A 24,351-nucleotide genomic window follows, 5' to 3' on the forward strand; every position below is an offset into this window, starting at 1 on the left:
ATTTTGCTAAATATATGCACAATATAACATATTCATTATAATTTTTGCTGTTATGTTTAATTTATGTTTGAATAAATCCATCAATTTTTTATGACAGCCACCATTTAAATGTTTATATTTAAAAAAAAAACAAAAAAAAACCGAATTGAAGTAAAAATATTATTATTTAATTGTAACTTTATTATTTAAAAAAACTTCATTAAGTGTAATTTTAGCAGTTGTAGGCTATAGCTTACAAATCAGTCAATTTTAACCTTCAATATTATAGTAATGTAGTACCAAATTACTCATGTATATTTTACAGCATTAGTTGAGAGATTTTTTTTTCCTTGAGAAAATTAGTACTGTACCTGATATATGTCCCAAAAAATTGACATTGAATCAAATTGAATTAGATTGAATCGAATCGAATTGGTAATCGAATCGAAAGCTTGTGGATGAGAATCGAATCGAATCATGAAATTAGTCTCAAAACCCAGCTCTACTATTTAATGTGTCTGGCTAAATATTCAGTATAACGTATTTATAAAGAATTCATTTTATTACTTTACTATTGTATTACTTTTTTACGTATAAATAATACAACACAAAATTTTACAACAACCTATTTCATGATAAATTATAAGAATTATATATTAAGCCAATTAAACATATCAACTGTGCCATTTGGGCAAGGGCTGAAAACATTTTCATAAAAAATCTTTTGGAAATACTGTTGTTCCTATCATTTCACACATAGGTGGTTGGGCACATGAAATATTCCCAGGGATACGCTGCACCTTCTGTGTGTCCTGGTCATTTCAGCTCAGGCTAAAGTGGTTCTCCATGCCTCTTTATCTCTCTAACATGAGGAATTCGGTGTTTAGTGTTAAGTGTGCCTTAAAATCATACCGTCCCCCACAAGCCAGACTACTTAAACATCCATTCTAAACAAACCACCATTCACCAATCTCATCCACAATTACCACCATAGCGACAAGACAAATAAGGTGGGGTTGAGAATGATGGACACAAACAAGCATGGGATGGTGGGCAAAGTAAAAAAAACTCTTCACACAAAACAGTCTGCCAGCTCTCACCAGCACACAAATACAGCCGGGGCAAGGCCGAGGCAGGCTGCACATCTCAGTTAGTAAACAGCCTCCAGACTCAGTCTTTATTCACTGCAATTACCAATGACAACTTACTGCACAACATATCACAGAGCTGAAGATAAAAACAACATCGCCGCAGGAGCCCTCTCTTTCATTCTGAGTCTCTATATACACTGCTTTCAGAGCTATGATACTGCCATTTTGAAAACACACTATCCTACATGTAATTGTGGCCATATGTTGAAAAGTTGGCATTTTCTTGAGGAAAACAAATGGTTTTGCAGTAAATAATCCAGAATGTAGATCAAGAGGAAAGTTAAAGCAATGCATTTAATGGTTTAGGATTTCTGCCCAGGAATGTCATAGAGAACTAGTGACAGTATGCAGGAATCACATTCAGAGCATGTATAGACAGAGGCTGAATACTACTATACTACACTATCAAGACTGGCTGAATTAAGAATAGCATACTAGCATACTACTCTTAATATTTCTGCCACGAGACTGCATCCACCATTCAAATGTTTTTTTTTAAATAACAATGTATTTATTCAGCAAGGGTGCATTAAATTGATCAAAATTCCCTGTTGAAAAAAACAGCATATGCTGGTTTTTTCAATTTTGACGCTGGGATGCTGGTTTAAAGCTGGTCTTTTGCTGGTTTATGCTGGTCCTTTGCTGGTTTAAACTGGTCCTTTGCTGGTTTAAGCTGGTCCTTTTACGCTGGTCCTTTGCTGGTTTACGCTGGTCCTTTGCTGGTTTACGCTGGTCCTTTTGCTGGTTTATGCTGGTCCTTTTGCTGGTTTATGCTGGTCGTGTGCTGGCAAAGGACCAGCATAAACCAGCAAAGGACCAGCTTAAACCAGCATCCCAGCGTCAAAACATACCTAACCAGCATATGCTGGTTTTTTCAACAGGGAAGTGAGAGTAAAGACATTTATATTACGTTACAACAAAATTAAAAAAATATCACCGTTTTCACAAAATTAGGCTAAAATGTTTATATCAACTAAACAATTTCTGTTCAAATAAATGCTGTTCTTTTGAACTATATGTTTCTTGAGCAGCAAATCAGTATATAAGAATGATTTCTGAAGGATCATGTGACACTGAAGACTGAAGTAATGATGCTGAAAATTCAGCTTTGTCAACACGGGAATAAATTATATTTTAAATTATATTAAAATAGAAAACAGTTATTTTTCCAATTGTAATAATATTTCAAAATATTACCGTTTATCAATCATATACATGCAGCCTTGGTAAGAGACTGCTTTCAAAAGCCTTTTTAAAGATCTTACTGACCCCAAACTTTTGAATGGTAGTGTAAGAGTACTTCCCTTCTACATAGCATGCAAATAGCAATACATTAAATTAGTAAAATGCCCAAATAATCAATATTCACAGAAGAGATGACTGAGATTTTGAAGTGTTGAACTGCAGGACACTTTAAGATCCCATAATGCCAAGAGAGATGAGTGAGCTGTCAAGATTTGTGAAGTAAAAAAAACTAAATGGCAGAGAACTGCTAGCCAGACAGCTGGTTTCAGGTATAAATGTAATAGATGCCCAAAGCTGTTCCTTTCGGTTAAAATGTACTTGTTTAACAACACACAAGTAAATGATTTTCACAATCATATTTCAAAGAACAAAAGGGTCAAAAGCAGCTCCAGCATGGCCGTCTGGATTAATACGTCTGGAAATGTATTCATACCACACGCATGCATACTTAAACATATCATCATGCATAATTAATAATCAAATAGTCAGTTCTGCATTGAATACTACGAAAGTATAAGAATTCAGACACAGCAAGAGAGGAGATGATATGATACAACAAAAACAGACAGACAGAAAGGTCAAAACAGATTGAGAGTAAACAAGCCAAAGATATGCCATTGACATAGGATTTGCACATCCCATCATGGTCACTCCAAGACTTACGAAAGCACAGCCTCGATGTGTCCCGCACACTCAGTAAGCTCTATCAACAGCTTTGTTGCCCTGAATCCTCGAGGCCTGTTTCCATGGAGCTATTGCCAAAAAAATATCATCATATTTTTGTTTGTGTGCAGGCACATTTCATTGTAACTTAGTAAAAAATATTGTATCATAGTGCTGCTATGTCTATTCTTTCCACAGTTCACACTACAACTATAATGAATGCTGGGTCAAATGAGGCTGTATTACTTATTTCATCATAGATCTATTACCCACCAGCAAATTACAGCCTCTCTGTATCATTAATGCTCTCCTAATTAAAATCACAACTTCAAATTACTGAGGCCCACACGTGTGTGTGTGTGTGTGTGTGTGTGTGTGTGTGTGTGTGTGCGCGCGCATGTGAAAGTGCTTTCATCATAGATCTATTACCCACCAGCAAATTACAGCCTCTCTGTATCATTAATGCTCTCCTAATTAAAATCACAACTTCAAATTACTGAGGCCCACACGTGTGTGTGTGTGTGTGTGTGTGTGTGTGTGTGTGTGTGCGCGCGCATATGCAAGTGCACAAACACTGTTTTTGCAGCAAAAGATTTATCTAACCTAATAATTCATAGTCAAGTTCTAGAGATAATTAACCATGCTTTATTAAACACTATGTTTTGAGAATAAGCAATATTTCACTGCATTTTCTGAATAACAATGACTGACTTCAGAGAGAATAACTACTAAAGATGTTACGTCTTTCATGACTTGGAGTGAGGGAATGGAGTCTTCCTGTCATATTACAACTTAAATTCAGTTTAAATTGATATTTCTTCACTTAAAGGGATAGGTAACCCAAAAATGTAAATTCGGTCATCATTTACTCACCCTCATGTTGTTCTGTTTTTCAAAATATCTTCGTTTGTGTTCCACAGATTAAAGAAAGTCAGGTTTGGAATGACATGATGGTGAGTAACTGATGACAGAATAGTCATTTTTGGGTGAACTGTCCCTATAAGATCATTCTAAACTGCACGCAGGACTCTTTTTGCATCTAGTGCTACTTGTTGTGCTTTGCTGAAATGCATGTTAGCAGGATTTGGCTTGTTATGTGCAATCCGTCAGAATTATTTCAAAATACTGACACTCAGTTTCCATTACAGAGCGCTCGACAAATGTCAGCGAGGAGCCAACACCGCAGGTCACCCCGAGCAGAACCCGTCCATCAGCAATCATAAATTTCATTAATTGACAAGATATATAGACATTAGAACCTTATCCAAGTTATTGTCCTAATGAAAGCATCCTCTTAATGGGAATTGTGTTGGAAACATTTTTCCGAGAGTGCACAGATCTAGGGACAGGACACTGTCAACCCATCCAGTGCCAAAAAGAAAGCATTTTTTGAAAGCATACAATGAAAAAGCCCTCTCTGTGATGCCAACTGTTCACTTTTTGAGATTAGTCATCTTTATTGCACTTAGACGCTATGGGCCAAATCTACAAATCTTAAGTCTACAAATGTTAGCGACTGCTGGGGTAAAAATTAAATCATCTCTGAACCAGGGTGGGCCTGCGGGACTACTTGTCTGCTACTTATAATTTCATCCTTTCATCTTTACCCCTGCAGATTTGCCCCAATTCACACAGTGATTGTGATGCACACCATCTGGAGGCGACTCCTGCAGCACTATGACGTTGCGGTGTGTGATGCAGTTCAGTGCCAGGGAATCTCCATCATCACTTCACAACAGATAAAACCACTCTGAAGAGTGTCATAACCAACATTTTTTGCCCCAAACAAATTTAGTCACAATTTTTGTATTTTGACCAATTAAATTTAGTCAGTATTTTGCCATGTTCATTCATTTAAGTCCTTTTTATTTGCTCTATGAAAAAACAATTTTAGTTAACTATAACATTACACGGTAACCAAAAATGTGTCAAACTTTAAAAGATGAAACTTGAACCAAATTTTAAACATTCTGAAAAATGTATAAACACTTCTTCATTTAAACAAAAGATTTATCAACATTTTTTATCAACATCAAGATACTTTTCTAGAGAGCATTTCTACAGCAACTACTGTGGGATATTTCTCATTTTTTGTGAACTTCAATGAATTAATATCTTGCAGTGTGTTTCATGCCATTTTTTTTAAATTGCTTATCATCATGATGCATCTTCTATGTCTATTCCCTGTTATCATAGATTAAATTAAACAATTCTTAACACACTACAGTACCGTTTTTAAAGTTTGGGGGCAGTAATATTAACATTCATAAATTGATCAAAAGGGACTGTGAAGACTTCTAACAAATATACATACATATATATATATATATATATATTAGATAAATGCTCTTTTTAACTTTTAATTCATCAAAAAATCATGAAAAATGTATCACAGTTTCCAAAAAAATATTAAGCAGCACAACTGTTTTCAACATTGATAATAATGAGAAATGCTTCTTGAGCAGCAAATCAGTATATTAGAATGATTTCTGGAGGATCATATGACACTGAAGACTGGAGTAATGACTGCTAAAAATTCAGTTTTGTCAACACGGGAATAAATTATAATAGAAAACAGTTGTAATTGTAATATTTCACAATATTAGTGTTTCTACCATATTTCATGAACAGATAAATGCAGACTTGGTGAGCATAAGAGACTTTTCAAAAACATTTAAAAAAATCTTACAGACCCAAAACTTTTGATTGATAGTGCATTAACCCTGAAAAACATCTTCAGTAAATGGAAAAGCAAGTCTATATGCTCCAGAATTCATTCTAAACAAGACACAGGGATGAGTTTACAGGTTCAAGGGCCTTATATTCAGAGGAGGACAATAGAAGCACAGTTCATCTGAGCCAGAGAAGGGAAGACAGGAAATCAAACAGAGCTATTTGGCAGCAGGGTTTCTCTTGCCTGTTCAAAGAGAGATCAGCTCAAAAGGGATCAACAGAAAACTAAAAAGATGTACAACTGGTTTACATTTACATAAACAAGAACATTTATGTTTTAACAAACTCCTCGTGTACCTGAGACACCCTATGTGTACCTGTTTCGCTAAGCTGCACATCTGCACTACATATTTTGCCATAACGCACTAACCTTGCCCCAGTCAGGATATAAAAAAAAAAATGTGCTCCTTTTATGTTCCACAGAAGAAAGAAGCTAATTTGGGTTGGAAACATAATGGAGACTAAATAATGACAGAAATTTAATTGCTGAGTGAACTATCCATTTAAACTCACTTTATGTCACAGAAGGAGTAAACAAATCCAGCATGAGTGAATTACAGGATAAAACACATGGATATATGGTGAAAACGACTCCCAGTGCCACTAAAACTGCCCTGCTCTTGAAACTTTTCCAGGGCCTAATCTCCTCCAGCAGGGAGATTCGAGCTCCTTTCCTTACTTGCTCTGGGAACACAAAGAGCTTTTTCCATGTGCCAGGAACCAAACTCCTTCCTGTCTATGATAGGGCTTCTTGCATTGTGCTGCACAGGATAGGGGGTCAGGACTACTCAAGCCCACTCCCATTTTCCAAAAGCATAGTTAGCCAGTGAAAATGGAATCGGGCCAACATCTGTATTGGAGGAAATGGCATATTGCACTGAGATTAAGGCGGTGGTCTTGCAGGATGGATACTGAGAGAGGAGGCTGAGCCTGTGGAATAGCAGTAATGAGGACTCTGTGGTTTAAGGACTGGCAGGATAGATTAAGACCACTCATCCATGTAATGAAGTGCTATAATGCTGCATCAGCAGACACTCAAACCCAGCTGATTAATCGTTGTCTGGAGCGACTATAGAACATCTTATCTTCAGGACATCAATGGTTAGAAATCTAGTGTTTCACGAATCAAGCAAACTGTGGGTAAAATCTGTCAATCAGTCAATCATCATAGACAACCTATAGTTACATCATATTTATTCTGAACACTAGAGGTACGGGGGCCAAAATGTTACATTTAATAATTATACAAAAAAAATTTTTTTTAAATCAACAGAGAAATTGATGAATTCAAAATTTAAAAAAAATTTAAATGTACAGTTTGATAATATACAAATAATCACTTAATAAAAATGTATATACATAAATAGAAAAAAAATGAAGTTTTTCATTTAATACTACTATTTACTACAACATAACAACATAAAATAAAAATAGTATAAAAAATCAAATCAAATAAAATAATAAAATAAAATGGATTTCACCAGTGCACCATCATCGTGTTGTGACCAACTGTCCAGAGATTCACATTTGTGAGTCAAGTTCAAGGCTAGTAAAAGGACAGCCTTCCGTTATCTTCCATTCTCCAGTGGACTCTCTGCAGCACAGCTCCCATCCACTGCAGTGTGTTCCAGCTCATAGACCTTGTCAAGCTCCTGAAGTGCCTCCACTTAAGCTTAACACTGCACTTTAGCTAGCAGCTGGAGCTGCGCTCTAAGATAGCGCACACTGATAGCCTGATGTTGGAAAGGAGCTGGCAGTACATTCCCTAATATATTCAGTACATTCCCTGGACCACAAAACCAGTCATAAGGGTCAATTTTTCGAAATTGGCGCTATCAGTGTGGCTTCTCATCTATCCAAACAAGGGCACTGACAATGAGACCAACCCTTTAGCTGAAACTGGAAGTGCAAGTTGCCACAATAACCCATATTTGTAAGTCATCTCCACGGATATAGGTCTCAGGGCGGGGTGAACAGACATACAATGAGATAATCAGAGTCAAAAGACACACCAAAATATGAATGAGCGTGGGAATATAGTATTTCAATTGTTAGCTGTGAAGCTTTGTTAATAAAGGCAATGCCAGCATCAATTTTACATTCTGTTTCCCATGGATATATTTGTGTGTCTATCTAACACTTGCTTGTTATATTCCTGATTTGTGGTTTTAAAGCCAATATGTTTATAATAGGCATGCTAATAAGCAACTATAGTGAGAACTGGTCCCTATACTAAAGGGTTATCAGAAAGTCATTAGATGTGGACAGACATGAGGGTAAATGACCTTTTAGGCGAACTGTGCTTGCAAAGACTGAGATGCTCCTTTTATACCCAAACATGATACCTTGGCTTGACCTATTACCAATTCACCTGCTTACTGTGAACGGTTTCAAAACAGTTTAACGTGGATATTCTATAACCTTTTCACTTTTATTTTGCCTCTGTCCCAACTTTTTTGAAGTGTGTTGCAGCCATCAAAAACAAAATTTCTTTTTTACATATACATTTGCATTTAAAAATACATTTACTTTGGTCAGTGAAAACTTTGGAAATCTTTTCTTTATAATTTTGTCAATTAAATAAAAGTTAAAGAGAATGAAAAATCACAGATTCTTGATTTTACTGCATTTTACAAAAAGTCCCAACTTCTCTGGAATTGGGGTTGTACATGAATGCACAAAGACGAGCTAGGACTGAATAGTGACTGAAATTTTGGCCTGTTTCTCACACAAACTATTGTTTGGCTTCAAAAGACTTGCAGTGAAGTGCATGAGTCATATGGACACTTTTATGATTCTTTTATGGTGCTTATAACAGCCCCCCATTCAGTTTCATTATATGGAAGAACGTGGCCAAGAAATTTGTCAAAAATGTACCTTTCGTGTCATGCACAAGAAAGAAAGTCACACTTTATTTTAAAGGGGTGGTTTATTGCGATTTCACTTTTTTAATGTTAGTTAGTGTGTAATGTTGCGCTCAGCTCAGCTCCAACAATGAACCGTTCCAATTATACACTTATTTTCACATAGCTATAAGAAGCATTAAACATGAACGCGCATGCCGTTGCCGTACTGTATTAAAGCTTTAATCAGGATAAAACCGTATATTAAAAGCTAACATAAGCAGTAGCATTTACACGTTTTTTTTTTTTAAACGAAGCATTAACACATGTTAGACTGCACCCCATAAACACAATCAAGCCTAGAAAAAAAACAGTGAACCACCCCTTTAAGGTCCAATTCTCGCCATTAGCAAACCATTAACTACAACTTTTGCCTCAAAAAAACTCCTAATTTGCTGCTTATTAATAATCAGTAAGGTAGTTGTTAAGGATTAGGGATATAGAATATGGTCATGCAGAATATGTGCTTTATAAATACTAATAATGCATTTTACAAAGCTGGATCATGGCTTATCACTTTGTGCCAAATTTCACGAGAGAAGTGTCAAACAAATCAAAAATCACATTTTGCAATGCAAAATTGCAAAGAAATTTGTCTTTCACCAAGTACCATACATAATGTGAAAAGATTCAGGGAATCCAGAGAAATCACAGTATATGTAGGGCAAGGCAGGAAAATTCAGTTGAATGTGCTTGACCTTTGAGCCCTCAGATGGATTGCATAAGAAACCATCATGTTAAATATAGCCACATGGGCTCAGGAGTACTTCAGAAAACCACTGTCATTTACCATCGTCTGCTGCTGCATCAAGAAATGCAACTTGAAACTCTGTTACTCTAGGAGAAAGCTATACATCAATTTTATGCAGTGATGCCGCTGGGTTCTCTGGGCCAGAGCTCATCTCAGATAGTCAAAAAGACAGTGGGAATGTGTGCTGTACTCCACATAAGTCCACATTTCAACTTGTTTCCGGGAATTAGAGTTCTCAGTCCCAAAGACCAAAGGGACCATCCAGACTTTCATTAGCGACAGAAGCAAAAGCAAACGTCTGTCATGGTATGGGGGTGCAGCAGAGCAAACAGCATGGGGGACTGGAATATATGAGAAGGTACCATTGACATGGAGGCATATACTGGGATTGTACAGAGACATATGCTGCCATCAAGATGATGTCTTTCATGGGAAGTCCATAGTAATTAGATCAAGACAATGTCAGCTCTCATTCTGCATGTGCTACAACAGCGTGGTTTCGTAGACTCCGAGTGAATGTGTTAGACTGGCCTACCTGCAGTCCAGGTCTGACTCGAAAATGTATGAGCAGACATGAAAAGGAGAATCAGACAACGACGATCACAGACTGCTGAGCTTTTGAAGTCTTGTATCAAGCGAGACTGGACAAAAATTTTGCTTGCAAACCTTTAACAATTAGTATCCTCAATTCCTAAACATTGTAATTAAAAGGACCGTTGATGTGACACAGTGTTAAACATGCCTCTGTCCCAACGTTTTTGGAGTGTGTTGCAGCCATCAAAATCAAAATCTGTTCATATTTACAAAATACATTTACGTTGGTCAGTGAAAACTTTGGAAATCTTTTCTTTGTGCTTCTATCAATGAAATAATAGTTAAAGAGAATGAACAAATCACAGATTCTTGATTTTATTGCATTTTACAAAATGTCCCAACTTCTCTGGAATTGGGGTTGTATAATAAAGTATAATATTTATACTTTATTTTATTTCAGCTTAAATTATATTAACAAAAATGCTTTTAATAGTTTGATTTAATGCTAATAACCCTGCACCAAAGGCAATAACTGTAATGATAAAGTTAATTATCGTTCTAATTCTATGAGAGTAAGTCAACACCACACGGCTATAATGATAACAACAAAAGAAACAATATTACTGGAATCACTTTCAGAACAATTTTTTTCCAACTGATGAGCTATAAAAACACTGAAAATCAGAATCCAGCTGACTTTAAAGAGCTCAAGCATTAATGTCAATGTCAATGAAAAAATGTCGGTCACTATTCAGTCCTAGCTCTTCTTTGTGCATCCATGAACAGTAGTGAAGTCTGATTAGTCACTAAACATTCTTTTGAATCCGAATTTTTCAATGAATTGGTTGATCCAGTTCACAAATCCGGTCTTAATGATTCATTCATAAATAGGGTTCTCAAGTTCACGTTGCAACATTTAACAGCCCACTGAAGAGGAAGATTATCAGTCATACAGGTTTGGACTGGCATGAGGGGAAGCAAATGACAGACTTTTCATGTTTTTTTTAATATTCTTTTAAAGTCACCATGGGATCAAAACTGACAATTGCTGTTTGTAATGGAATAATACACTGTTTATTATAAATAAATCATCCATGCAGCATGTTACTTTTTTTAGTAATATTTAATTAAACATGAACTTCCCTTTGCAATGACATATCTTTTTTTTCTCATTCGAAAAGCTGTTTCACCTAGATTTATGTCACAATAGGGATGAAAAAACGATCGCAACTTCCATTACATGCTGATATTAAATATGTGAGACTAAAAGCCATCTTTGTTGAAAGCAAGTTAAATTACAGTTTCAACAAAAAAATGTAAAGTATAATTTTGTGCTGGAGGGATTTCTCTACCCACACATGACTGCAAGATGAAGGCATCTGTTTGGAATAGAGAGCAGAGAGATGCAAGCGATAAGGAAAGCAGGATGGGCCTGACAGATCCCCAGGACAAGGCATCTGTTACCCAGAGCTGCTTCTGAGTGACGCCGAAGTCTGGAGGAATGTAGGCTACTCCCAGCTCCATGCAGTACATATCAAACTTTATCCCTGCCACAGAGCTGAACGAGAGAAAAATATATGAGAATCTGCATAGCAGACAGCCACATTAGCAATGGGCAACTTTAATCTTCATCCTGGGCATCCCAAAACTAGCGATCTCAGCCCCTAATCTCTGCCAGGACCACTCTCTCAGTGTGGCACCTGTAAACCCTGGCACCATCTGCCTGCTCTCTGCTGCCCTGTTGGGCACCATTAGCACACACACAGGAGAAGCAGCCTGATCTTTGAACCAATCTCATGCAGCGAACAGCCCACCAGTCCAGTAGGGTAGTGCTAGGATGGCTGGGAAACAGACTCAACCTGCAGAGCCTGATGAGATTTGAGATAACATACAGTTACTGGGTCAGTCGTCATGAAATTAATCCTCATTAATAACCTGTTGAAGATTATAATCCACGGTGCGGAAATCCACAATCATGATAAGAGCTTTACTCAATGGACAAATCTGACATACTGTACAATGATGCAAAGTAAATATGACACAAGGGTTAAATAGTAGAGCTTACAACCTACATCCTATTTCACTTTTACTAACTATATAGTGGTTTTTATCACCGCATTACATTCAGGAACGATCATTTGCATTTTGGATTAAAGATCGTTCACGCCCAGGCAGTTTATTTTAGTATTATTTATAATCAATTATTGTTTTAATCATATTTTTAATCAGCTTTTTTATATTTTTAGCTTTCATTTTAATAATAGTTTTAACATAAGTATTAATATTATTCATGTTTTAATTTTTATTTATTTCCAGTTAGTAATTTTAGCACTTTTTAAACTTAAAACTTTCATTTTTTTTAAAGAAAGATGTTAATCTAATATTTATACTTTATTTTATTTCAGCTTAATTTAAATTAACAAAAAAAAATTTAATAGTTTGATTTAATGCTAATAACCCTGCACCAAAGGCAATAACTGTAACGATAAAGTTAATTATTGTTCTAATTCTATGAGAGTAAGTCAACACCACATGGCTATAATGATAACAACAAAAGGAACAATATTACTGGAATCACTTTCAGAACAATTTTTTCCGACTTATGAACTATAAAAACACTGAAAATCAGAATCCAGCTGACTTTAAAGAGCTCAAGCATTAATGTCAATGTCACTTTATTTATGAAGCACTATTTAAACAACAACTGTTGACCAATTTGCTGTACTTAGTATTACATAAAACAAATACAAATATGACAAATAACAGACAATAAAACAAATAGCATAGCACTGCATCTTCGATTAAAAGCTATGGCAAACAAATAATACTTCATAAGAGTCTACAAAAACTGCAGTGTATGCTTATAATAAACATAACGCAAGATAATATAGTTATTGTTAGATAATACAGTTATCGTTCTTGGTGTGAACAGGCCTTAAGAATGGAGGAAACTGAAATCTTATAAGTCACTCAGCTCTCCATGAATAAAATGTACCACTATGGTTTGGCAAAATCAAGTATTATAAGCCACAGTGTAACCACATACAGTATGGAAACATGCATTTTTACAAAATAAGATGTATTATGACCATCATAAATGCAATCATATTGGATGAATCTGTAGAAAAATCAGCAATGATTCCACAGAAACACAAAGCTCTGTTTGATGACTAGCAGAGGATCAGCAGCGCATTTCATCAGCATCAGTACTGAAGAGAGGCGATGGAGCTCTCGGTGCTAATTCTTACTGCCAATTATTTTAAAGCACTCCTAAGAATCAACCTGACAGGAGATTATGTCTAAAAGGGGAGTTCACACTGACAGTGATTTGCAAAGTGTCCCGACGGCATTTCTGGTGACATAAGCAACAATGAACTTTATGCAAATGAGCAGTGGCAGTGTGGCACAATAAATACGGCGATTATAATAGCAGTGCAGATACAGTTAGACACTGTAGCATGGTATGGAGTATGAATGCCTACTACAAACCAATAGCACAATGACTAGAGATTTAATTAGTGTAAACAGGCTTCAGTTGTCAAATAACAAATGTAGACAGTCTCCATGATACTCTTTTTAACCTTCAACATCACACAACACAAAGAATATCGTCTTCATGCAAACATCCTACTGATTGTTCTCATCAAAGCATCTATAAGCCCTTTATTTATTGTGGAAACAATGACAGCAGAATAACTCTTTGAACGTAATTAAGAAAAATATATGTGCCAAGAACATGCAGCTCTGACCAGATTTAAAACGGATCCAAACCTTTTTTACCATAAAGTTCCATTAGATCCATTATTACAGTAAAGCTTTTTCTAAGGTCTGTGCATGGCGAGTTAAGACAAAAAAAAAAACGGAAAATTTGACTATTTTAAAAATATTCATTGCCTTTTCAAGCCATGTGGACTCCTCAAATGGAAAAGCTTGGGAAAATGTGTTTTTATCCCCTATTTATTAGAACATTCATCATCACTAAAAGAGAGTAGGCAAAGAAAATAGCTCAGTGTTGAACCTTTGCCATGCGCGTGACTAATTTAACACAAAGTGCGAGTTATGGTTTATTAAAAGCGGGCCTGAGTGGAGAGAATTCATTCACAGACTAGATTGGATTTAAATAACTTGGAGCTACACTGGGAGGAAGATTAATGTCACGAGGGGGAGAAACGTCCATTTCCTCAACAGACTGGGTCCGTGGCTGAGACAAATGCCTGACTCCACTCGCCCCCTCTGGGAAAGTGTGATCCGATGAGCGGCAAGCGGTTTATTGAAGAGAAAAATAATCATAAAAATGAAACGATCCTACAGTTGGGAGCTAGGAAAGCAGGAACGACACTCTTGGAAAATGTGTGGGAAGCTATTTCAGAAATTCTGTCAGAAAAATATTATGTTCCCTGAACAGGCCCACCTGCTCTGAACCTTCACAGCATAACTTAATATTTGGTGCTTCTCCTATAATGTAATATGGCAAACCCATCTTCACTATATTTTCTTTTGCAAAGCGGATGCACAAAGTGAATTTAGGCATCACAACATTATACTGTGAATATATATAAGATTTTTAAAAGAAGTCTCTTATATATAATAGTAGTGCAATTTAAAATAACTCTTCTATTTGACTATATATGATATGGTACCAATTTATCATGCATCCCTATATTGTGCAAATTTCCTCCACAATTGTAATAGCTGCTACACGCCTGTGAGCACATATCAAGCCAGATCTCCTCATGCACACTCCAGACGGAAACTTTAATCATGCCTGAGTCCGTAAGGATCAGATGGATTCAGGTTTGCTGGTGATCTGTTCATCTGTTGTAGCCCCAGCAGACTGTAGTTCCAGCAGACAGAGACATCTGCACTCTTTCTCAGCAGGTAGCCACAATTCTCCTCACAGCTGCCTGTCGGTCAGCTCACCCCAGTCCAACATCTGGATGTGAAGATCCTCAATATCAATCAGGATTCTTTATTTTCAGTAACATCGGATTTACTGAGTCACTCTTTCTTAGTCAGTCGCTCATTAAATCGGTTTATTTGCGGTGAGCATTATGATGGATGACTGCTGCAGTGCCTTCATTAGAAACGTATACTACTGAGAAGGTTTAGCAAAAATGTTGTTTCTGAGGTAACTGAATGGAATATATTTCAGAGTAATTCAAGATATTTTATGAGGGAAAAAAAAAGAAGGTACTTGATTATCCATTAAAAATTGACTGGATTGTTAAAAAAATAAGTGTTCAAATTGTAATTTAAAAAAATAATAATAATACTAAACATTACACCATTGCAAAGTATTCATAACCATGTGTGCTGTAGTGTATTTAAAGTTGCATTTATTGAATTTCTCAAAATTCAGTTTCAATGATTAATTCCGGTTGAATTTTCAGGTGATGTTCTTTAGCACTGCGGTATATAAGAAATGACAAAACACACAGTCCACTATCTAGCCTCTCTCTCCGTCCACCCACCCACCTCCACTATACCCACGACTTCATTGTGTGAGCTTACATAACAGCTGTCAGCCTTCATCCCGTTTCTCTTCACACCTCTCATCGATGTTCACAATAGCACAAGGTTTTATAGACTTTTAAAACTGTACGAGGGCGTTTTTCGACCGTTTAGACTATCAATTTGCTGATTTTGTTATCTATAAATACTACGGGTTTATCATCAAAACAATTATACACTTAAGGCTATTATAACGAAACGTAAACAGATTTAATGTGCACCGTGCTGGGGAGTCTGATCAAAGTGATAGTGATAAGCACATTTATACACACCAGACTAGTTCAGGAGCATGCTGGGAGGAATCAGCAACAGTTAATGTGCTTAAGAATTATGTCGCCCCCTCTACCTTCAGGATTATGTGGGTCAGGTCCTCAGATTAAGGTAATGTGCTGTAAATGCTCCAGGGGACCAAGGCAAAAACAAGACAATGGGTGGCTGACATTCTCTCAGTGAACTATTGTTGTATTACACATACTGATATAGCTAACTGATAACTTTTAATTACAACTACAACTTTTTAAATCTGGTGTGGCAGAACTACATATATACTGTATATATTTATAAGAAAACAGTGAAGTTATATTAGTTAATATGCAATAATTAATGCATCATGAAATATCAAATAAAAAATCTAAAAATGAACAATACATTCAAAGCATTTATTAATAGAGATGCACCGACTGCAATTTTCTTGGCCGATTCCGATTTCCGATTTTTTTGTTAGTGTGATCTGCCGATATCGATTTTTGCCGATTCCGATTTTCTTTCTAAGAACTATAATTGACGGTATACAAACAAAAATCTACTTTTCTTCAACGCAAAGTTTTATTTTCATAAAAAAACACAAGTCCGATACCGATATTTGCTGATTCCGATTTTCTTTCTAAGAACTATAATTGACGGTATACAAACAAAAATCTACTTTTCTTCAACGCAAAGTTTTATTTTCAGTTAAGAAATACTACAGAAATGAAAGCAATCAAATGTAAAATAACACATCCAGTGTTTACTTTAATTTCTGTAGTCTTCATTGTAAAAATTAAATACAGATTAATGCTTACCATTAAAGTTATAAAACATATTCAGTAAAAGGCAGAAAATTATTTGCTTTGTCTTTTGTTCTTTGATTAACATGACAGACAGCAGCATAAATATTGGACTGCGGTCCCTTTATGAGTTTATCCACGGACCCAATATACTGTTACACAACATGCGTTCTCGTTCTCAACTATTTAACGTTCCAAAACTGACTGTGTTTAACTGGATACTCGCCAAGACAGGCATTTTGACATAATTTTTTATGTATTTGAACGTTTTAGCGCAGTTTGCCACTCATTTTGGTATTTGTGGCTCACAAGCTGTTTGAGACTGAGTGCCGCTTGTGTGTGCTCCACTAATATTGATCAGTTCTGGTGTGCTCGCTTTTGGTGTTTTGGTGCGAAACCTGCGGGAATGACTAAAATAATGCCCAATACAAGCACTATTTAAACGGAGCGAATGAGACGTGTGTGTGAGAGAAGGGGTCGTCGGACAGAAGAGAGCGAGAATGCACGGCTGACGTTATTGCCTGTGCCGCTGGTAACAAACCGGATCGGCTCGGAATCGGAAAGAAGTGAGACTGACCGGCCGATCATGAGGAAAATCGGCCGATTCCGATCCCTGGCCGCTCGATCGGTGCATCTCTATTTATTAATCCTGTTTAATGTTCATTTCAACCTATACTAATGCATTTGAAGTAATATAAATTAACATTGATGCATTATGAAGGAACATGAATTAACAAAGAACAACAGTAAGTTAATATTAACCTAGATAAATAAATGCTGAAAAAATGTTGTTTATTGTTAGTTTATGATATTTAATGCATTAATGTTGTTGAATTGAGCCTCACTGTAAAATGATAGAGAGAAAACATTTCACATACTAATTAGCAGTTATTTCTAAAATAAAACTTAACGATTTACTTTTGAAAACATATTTTGAACATCATACTAAATAATATTCAATTACACTATAAAAGAATAAAAGAATAAGAAACTAAGAAACTGCTTTGTGGTTGTCAAATGCTGCTTCAACTCAAAGGCAACTAAATAAATTTCAATTTTGAAAGTAAATTACCCATTACTTAGACTAATATTTTTATATCTAATCAAATGCATGAACTTCATAACATATAGCCCGAATACAAACAAATGAGGACATTTTATAATAATGTGTGATTGTCTTTAATTTAACTTATGATGCCATGTGGCTTAGTTTCTGATACAATACCAAAAATGTTCACAAAACTTTCACACTTAACCAGTTGTTTCACTACTCCTGTACTGACCCAATTGCTTTTATATTGTTTAATTTTAAAATTAGAATTTAATTTCATCATTAGTTTTCAAGTGTGAAAAGAGAAAACTTCACGGAGGATCACTGCAAATTAATATTTTGATGCTTTGAGTACTTACTGAACTCTGATTTTGTTATATAATCTTTGGATAGATCATGTCGTGTCATGTCAACCACCCACATTCCATTTACACTTGTCCTGGACGGTCACACAGATGTCAGATATCTCCATGGATACCCACTGCAGAGGATTTCCAACCACCTGACAAACCCGTTGAGCTCAGAGCCTATAAATATGCAGAAAAAAACATCCTCCAACCACATCCTAACAATTTCAACAGTATCATTACTTCGGTGAGCTGAGAGTCATCCATCAATCTAGCACTTCACCCCTACAGCATTCATTTTCTCACCAGATTTGTCTCACTCCAAAACGCCAGAATCAAGCCGGCATAGGAAAGCAGAATGAGCGAGGCGTACAACGATCTGAGTTTTTTCTCTTTAGGGACCCCATATGTTTCAACTGCTAAAATAGCTTGGCTCTAATTGCTGCTGGGACATGTGAACAGGTTGTAGAGGTGGAGAACAGATAACCCATCCCGTCATGTCTTCATCAGTATGTCGAGTCACGCTCTGCAATGTTCCACTCGCTTCATTCTAATGAAACTAATCAGCAATTTACTGCAATAAGATATACTGTATTCCAGATGTTCTTTCTGTAGGCTTCTGCAGCGAATGCTTGTGGAAAAGGTGGAGAATGTGCTGAATACGTGGAAAAATGCTGTGCAGATATCGTCTGGAAACACTCTTTCCAATTCACCCTCCCTCTGGGCTCATATACACACTTACACCTCCGTATGCAGACCACAGTACTGCAGATAAATGGACAAAAAAACAGGTTCACCCCATTGAGAAACAAATGCCTCCGTGTGAGACATCTGCACGAGAGTCATGCTCACCGCTAAAATCCCCTAGAGGTGGCCAACCATCCAGTGAGGTGTGAAAGTTTCGTTGTGTCAGAGTAACTGATGGCTTTCCACAGTCTTATTTCTGCTTCCCTTGCTTTCCCTCCCAGCACTCTTTCCTCTTTTCTTTCTCTCTCTCTCTCTGCAACTCACTTAAAGCCATCTGCACTGTAATTCAATCATCACTCTAAGCAGTGGAAGTAATGATTACTTGGATTAGCTACAGGGCTCCAAGCCACTGTCTTAATATTGACTGGCAGTGACTGCAAATATGAGCTCGGCCAGCAGCTTCGTTTCAGTTTTTGGGGGATGTTTTATGATGTTTTCTGAACTCCCATCATCATACTGCCAATATTTTGCAAGATACGTGCATGCTGTTTTAAGATAGATAGATCATAACATGCAATGTGGCAATAATGTACATAAATACTGAGTACAGAAGTATGCAGGTCACACACTGATGTTAACATTCGACAACAGCATACAAATCTCACAATTAACAAACAATTTTAGATTTAAACATTACTGAGCATTACAACCAAAAACAACAACAAAATAAACCTGCAAATAGTACGAAAATGCAACTGCATAATTTATTAATGCCACAATGCATGCTGGGAACCTAAGCACCAGCACAGGACACCAAACTATTAGAATTAATCTTTAAATGTGTTACTAAGAAATGGAAGATTACTGTAATGCATACACAGATATTAACTGTAATTCTACAGCACTATGCTGCTTCATTATTTTCTGCTTCTGTTCACTATGAGGTTAATTGTAATGAAATTAAATGCTGTACTAATGTAAATGTACTAGCACCAGTCAGGAATATACTCTAAATGAATACTAAAATGTTTACAAATTTATAAAGGAACTGCTATCTGCCGTCTTCTGTAAATGTTTCAATGTTTAAGAATCATTTGCATCTCCAGAGGTATTTGGGTATATAACCAAAATGTTCTCAAAGCCAAAAGTTCTTGCTACCAGCCACTTGGTTGTTCAAAGCTACAGTCAATATTATCTTGAACGAAAAAGCTATGGTTTCATCATAATTGGATTTTTGTACAAAACAAAAGCAGGTACAGTATTTCAGTCAATTGACCAAAACTTTGTTACAGAGCCCAGACAGCATCCAGCCCAACCAATCACTGTCAAGCAGGAGACTGCAGTTGCTGTGACTGGAACTAATTGGCTTCTGGGTAGCTTTGTGTTTCCAATACAGAGGTGGAGCTTTACATAAAAGCCAACCAACACTTTCACAAAGGCGTATCACTCTCTGTTTGAAGAAGCTGATTCATTGTTTTTGTGTGAAATGCATTAACCTGTCTGTAAAGCTCTACTGCATTTCATGAGCATGTGAACTCCACACAGATTTTCATAAAAGCAGCTCTCAAAACACCTATATTCTTCATAATATAAGTGAAATGACTTACAATAACAAACCATGACCTGAAACAACCGACTATAAAAGACATAATACTCCAAGATTATATCACAGTCAGTGTTTTTCCCACAGAGCAGCCTCACACACATTCAGTGCCAAAACGCTGTCATAGTTTACAGCATAAATGTACGTGTTGCTTCGGTGGCACGAAGCCAAGTGATGAAGCTCACTGGCAGCTCGTTCCTCTCTCTCCTATTGTGAAAGTGCAGTGATGTGGATGCACCTCATTCTCGTTCACCCCATCATTACAGGGGGCAGTGTTTAGCCGAGCAGGAGTGTGCTGCTGCCACACTGGAGTGACGGCCGTGGCTCTCTTCCTTGAGCCCCCGGGGTTATTCTAATCCGAACACGCTCGGCACAGACAGGCATGTAAGACAAAGAAATCTCAGTCGAGCTGTTGTGTGAGACGCTGTTGATAATGTCACAGATGTGGTGGAGGAGGAGATAGAAAGCAGACCAGCACAATGCATTCTGAGATGCAGCCACCCCAGTTTGTGGTTTTCAAAGCAGAACATCAATGAGAAACTCAATCCAGGTGGGCATATGAATGTTCACGCTTGCTTTTCAACTGAAAATATGAAACTGCCAAGCAAATCAGGGTCTCACTGGGGAATTGTGTTGTTTAGTTTTTTTTCCATTTCTCAACTACAAAAATATTTCATGTTTACCAGACAGCTGTGTCTAGAATTTTCTGCCTCTTGAAAGACATTCATTTCCAAAACAAGCTCATTAATGTTCATATAACTCTCATGCACAAACAGCACTCATTAACATCCAAAACGTCCCTCTTCGACGGTGAAAACATCAGAATAACTTGCACATTGCAAATCAAGTGAATAACTTGGGGGGGGCATCATTGATAACCGTGAATTCAAGCAGATGTGATGTTCATCAGGAGGTTGTGTTCCATAATCACATTGGGAACCCTCTCTCCTGCTGAAAAGACCAGCTCAGTCCAGTAATGAATTTCCATACTGGTCTGACTCTGGACCACCAAAACCAAGATGTGCACCAAGATGACTGACCTTGATGGTAACGCTAGAAGAAGCTTGATGAGGACATCAGCACCCAAAACACAACATAATTTTCTATTTCCAAACAGCTTGAGTGAAATCTAAACAGCTCTTGCCATAATTAAAGGGTAGGGCAAGTGTTTGCCTTCTCATCTGAAAGTAGATCCAACTACTCACGATCTCTCTTGCCTCTCTCTATCAGCCATATAACAACATGGCAAGCAATAACGTAAATGCTTTTTTTAATCAAGCAAAACCTACTTGCTTTCCCAGGTTTGGGCCTCTGCAGGAGCTTCTGCACCGTCATCAGGTCCTCAGTCTTCACCGCTTGCAGTAATTCCTGATCTTTCCCCATCGTTATTTATTTTACATCCAAAGCATCCTCTGAACGTGTGTGTAGTGTTGCCCAGAGAGCTCCTCTGCGGATCCTCCCTCTTGCGATGGAGCTGCAGGGCGCGATGATGATGATGATGATGATGCACACTGGCGGAAGGATGCTGGAATACTATAGAGCTGGTGCAGCTGGATCCTGCGAATCACAGATGTTCGTATTCCGGTGTCTAGAGGGTAATTTAAGCACCACGGTGACGGACTTAACGCATCGGTGATGGATCGGATCTTCAGTCTGCGTTGCGATGACCAAAACTGAACAGTCTGTTCTAGAAAACCATCATCTGATAAACCAGCTCCAAACACGTTTTGGTGGCGTGAGCGGATCTGGTGCGATGCATTCGAAAATGCAAAATCAATGTGTCTTTAAAATTCCCAAGAGCGGTTTTTCCTGGGATCCGTGAGGCTGTGCTGGAGACGCATCAGTCGGCGGTGCCATCGCTCCGTAGTACTCGCACCGTTATTTTCTGTGCTGCGATGGGTCTATACAAGGAGCGTGCAATGTGCATTTATTTCCCCAGCCTTGGATTGGGCTGACATTGCTGTGGTAAATGGCTCCGCTTCATCCAGAGGGCGGTCACAAATTGTAGGAACACCCCCCACCTCCTATTCCAGTGCTGACAGCCACATGCGTTTATGCACTGCTGTATGTATCATAACACATGCTGATGAAATCTGCCTTGTTCTGAAGCTGGCACTAGAAACTTTGTAACGATCTTGTTTTGTACATTACACCGACGTGCCAAAAGTGGATTGCACCAGCCAGGACAAAAACGTAACTCACCTGGGCACTATAAGGAAACCCGTTTAACTTTAGTCCTTGAAACGAACTAGTAGGCTATATGTAGTTTTATGCAACAAGTAATTCTTTTTCATTTGTAAATAATCCAGTAGTCACCAGTAGCCTCTAATTAAGTAGTCGCTAATAGTTATTAGTGCAATAATGCAAGTATTTATTCCATTTTCAAATATTGGTAAATTGTCACTAGTAACAAATATTAACAAAATGTCACAATAAAGTAGCCATTTGCTAGTCATTACATGTGCATAAAGCACATAAATCACATAAGAAATGTTACTAACAACAATTGATACTAGTTGTTAGTGATTAGTTTAACGTCTCTACTGGGTTAAGTAGTATCTAATGAGTTGTGAGTAATTTAGTTAATAAAAAAATATTAAAATGTATTTGCCACTATTGGATTAATCACTTGATTCATGTAATAAAACAAACAAACAAGCAAACAAAAAACTACTAGTACCATAAAATAGGCTACATACTAGTTAGTCTAAATGAATTTTGCCAATTTATCTCCATGGATGTTGGAAAGTACATTTCCAAGAGCAAGATTAAGCATTTCAGACCTGCACTGTCTAGGATGCTATGATTCATGGCATTTTTCTTGGTTCTGCTTTTCTTAGAAGTTAAAAAGTACATAAAATAACACGTGCAGTTTTGTTTTTCTTACCTCTCAAATCCAGCAAATGCTGTCAGTTCTTCAGTTTGAAGGAGCCTGAAGATTACAAAGTAGGGTACAAAAAGCGCTGGGCTGCATGAAGCCTGCATAACAAAACTGTTCCCTGAATGCCTGAATGTTATTTTCTTAACTACATGGGGTTTCTTTCAGAGTCTTATATCCAAGTCAAAGCACAATGACCCTCTTTCAGAGCAGAATCCAGTCACGACTGTCATGTTGTATTCACAGCTACTTAACACTAAATTTACCACCTCAGAAAAAAAAATTGAGATATTTCTCAAAATATCTTCTTTTTTTGTTTCACAAAAGCAAAAGTCATATAGGTGATGTGAGAGAGAGTAAATGTTGACAATTGAACTATCCCTTTGTCATTTTATTGTGTAAAAATACTTTGAATTTCAAATGATGACATACTAATGACTAATTTGCCCTAATCATCACCATCATTAATACCTGCACACCCTTCACCCAGACATTACTGACCCTGTGCAACATATTGTACAACATCTGACTGTGATCCAGCGCCATCCAGTGTTACATAATAGAAAATCAGTTCTAAGATGCCATATCACTCTTGCAGACCTCTAGTGTTTACTGAGCACATTACAATTCAGCTGTCCATTTTTTTTGCAGAGAAAGCAGTGAATGGGTGGAGACAGGCCTCTTGTGGCTACCACCCTCTCTAAAGACACTGTACTCAACTCTAATGAAACGTGACAATATCATATTTCATGTGGTCTCACCATTTTCTGACAGTTCTGAAAGCCTTTAGGAGTCATACATTTTTTTTTGTTTTTTTGCAAAAATTTAAATAATAGTAATTAAGACCTTGAGTGCTTAATTCCTATAATCTAATAAATGGTTAAACTATAAGATATGTTTTCTCACAGCCACCTTTGCAAGAGGAAATATTTAGGAGCAATATCCCAGCATCAAGCACTGTTAGTCATGTAGGCTGTAAGTGAAATGCACAGGAGTGATCATTTACATTTGCCTAAAGAATAAATATGATGTTCATGTTACTTCATAACTGGTAAAGGGTATTTGACTTGCTGTACACAAAGGAGGAGCTCAAGGATAAGGCTCAACTCAAGCTCCAATTTACTCCCTATGAGACTACTAAATGGATGAAGATAGCTACTGTATATAGGGCAGAAAGAAATCTTAAAGGAGTGAGGATGGAGGTGGGGAGGAGGAGACATGCCAGAAGGACTGTTGCTAAAGTGAGGCAAGCAGCAGCTTATATCCAAA

General features: G+C 37.1%; 1 protein-coding gene across 8 annotated transcripts in view; it reads right to left on the reverse strand.

The window, feature by feature from the left end:
• The window catches only part of caskin1 (CASK interacting protein 1), a 97,794-nt gene extending 75,653 nt beyond the window's left edge, over window positions 1–22,141 (reverse strand). For 6 of the 8 annotated variants that reach the window (XM_016441544.1, XM_016441545.1, XM_016441548.1 and 3 more), the window contains exon 1: window positions 21,494–22,141. In XM_016441544.1, coding sequence (XP_016297030.1) covers window positions 21,494–21,587 — 94 coding nt within the window. In that variant the 5' untranslated portion in view covers window positions 21,588–22,141. The remainder of the gene's footprint in view (window positions 1–21,493) is intronic. The other 2 variants (XM_016441549.1, XM_016441550.1) reach the window with 1 other exon arrangement.
• Between the last annotated feature and the right edge of the window lie 2,210 nt (window positions 22,142–24,351).

The sequence above is a fragment of the Sinocyclocheilus anshuiensis genome, unplaced genomic scaffold, assembly GCF_001515605.1.
Source record: "Sinocyclocheilus anshuiensis isolate Anshui unplaced genomic scaffold, SAMN03320099.WGS_v1.1 scaffold419, whole genome shotgun sequence".
In the NCBI taxonomy this organism is placed as follows: Eukaryota; Metazoa; Chordata; class Actinopteri; order Cypriniformes; family Cyprinidae; genus Sinocyclocheilus; species Sinocyclocheilus anshuiensis.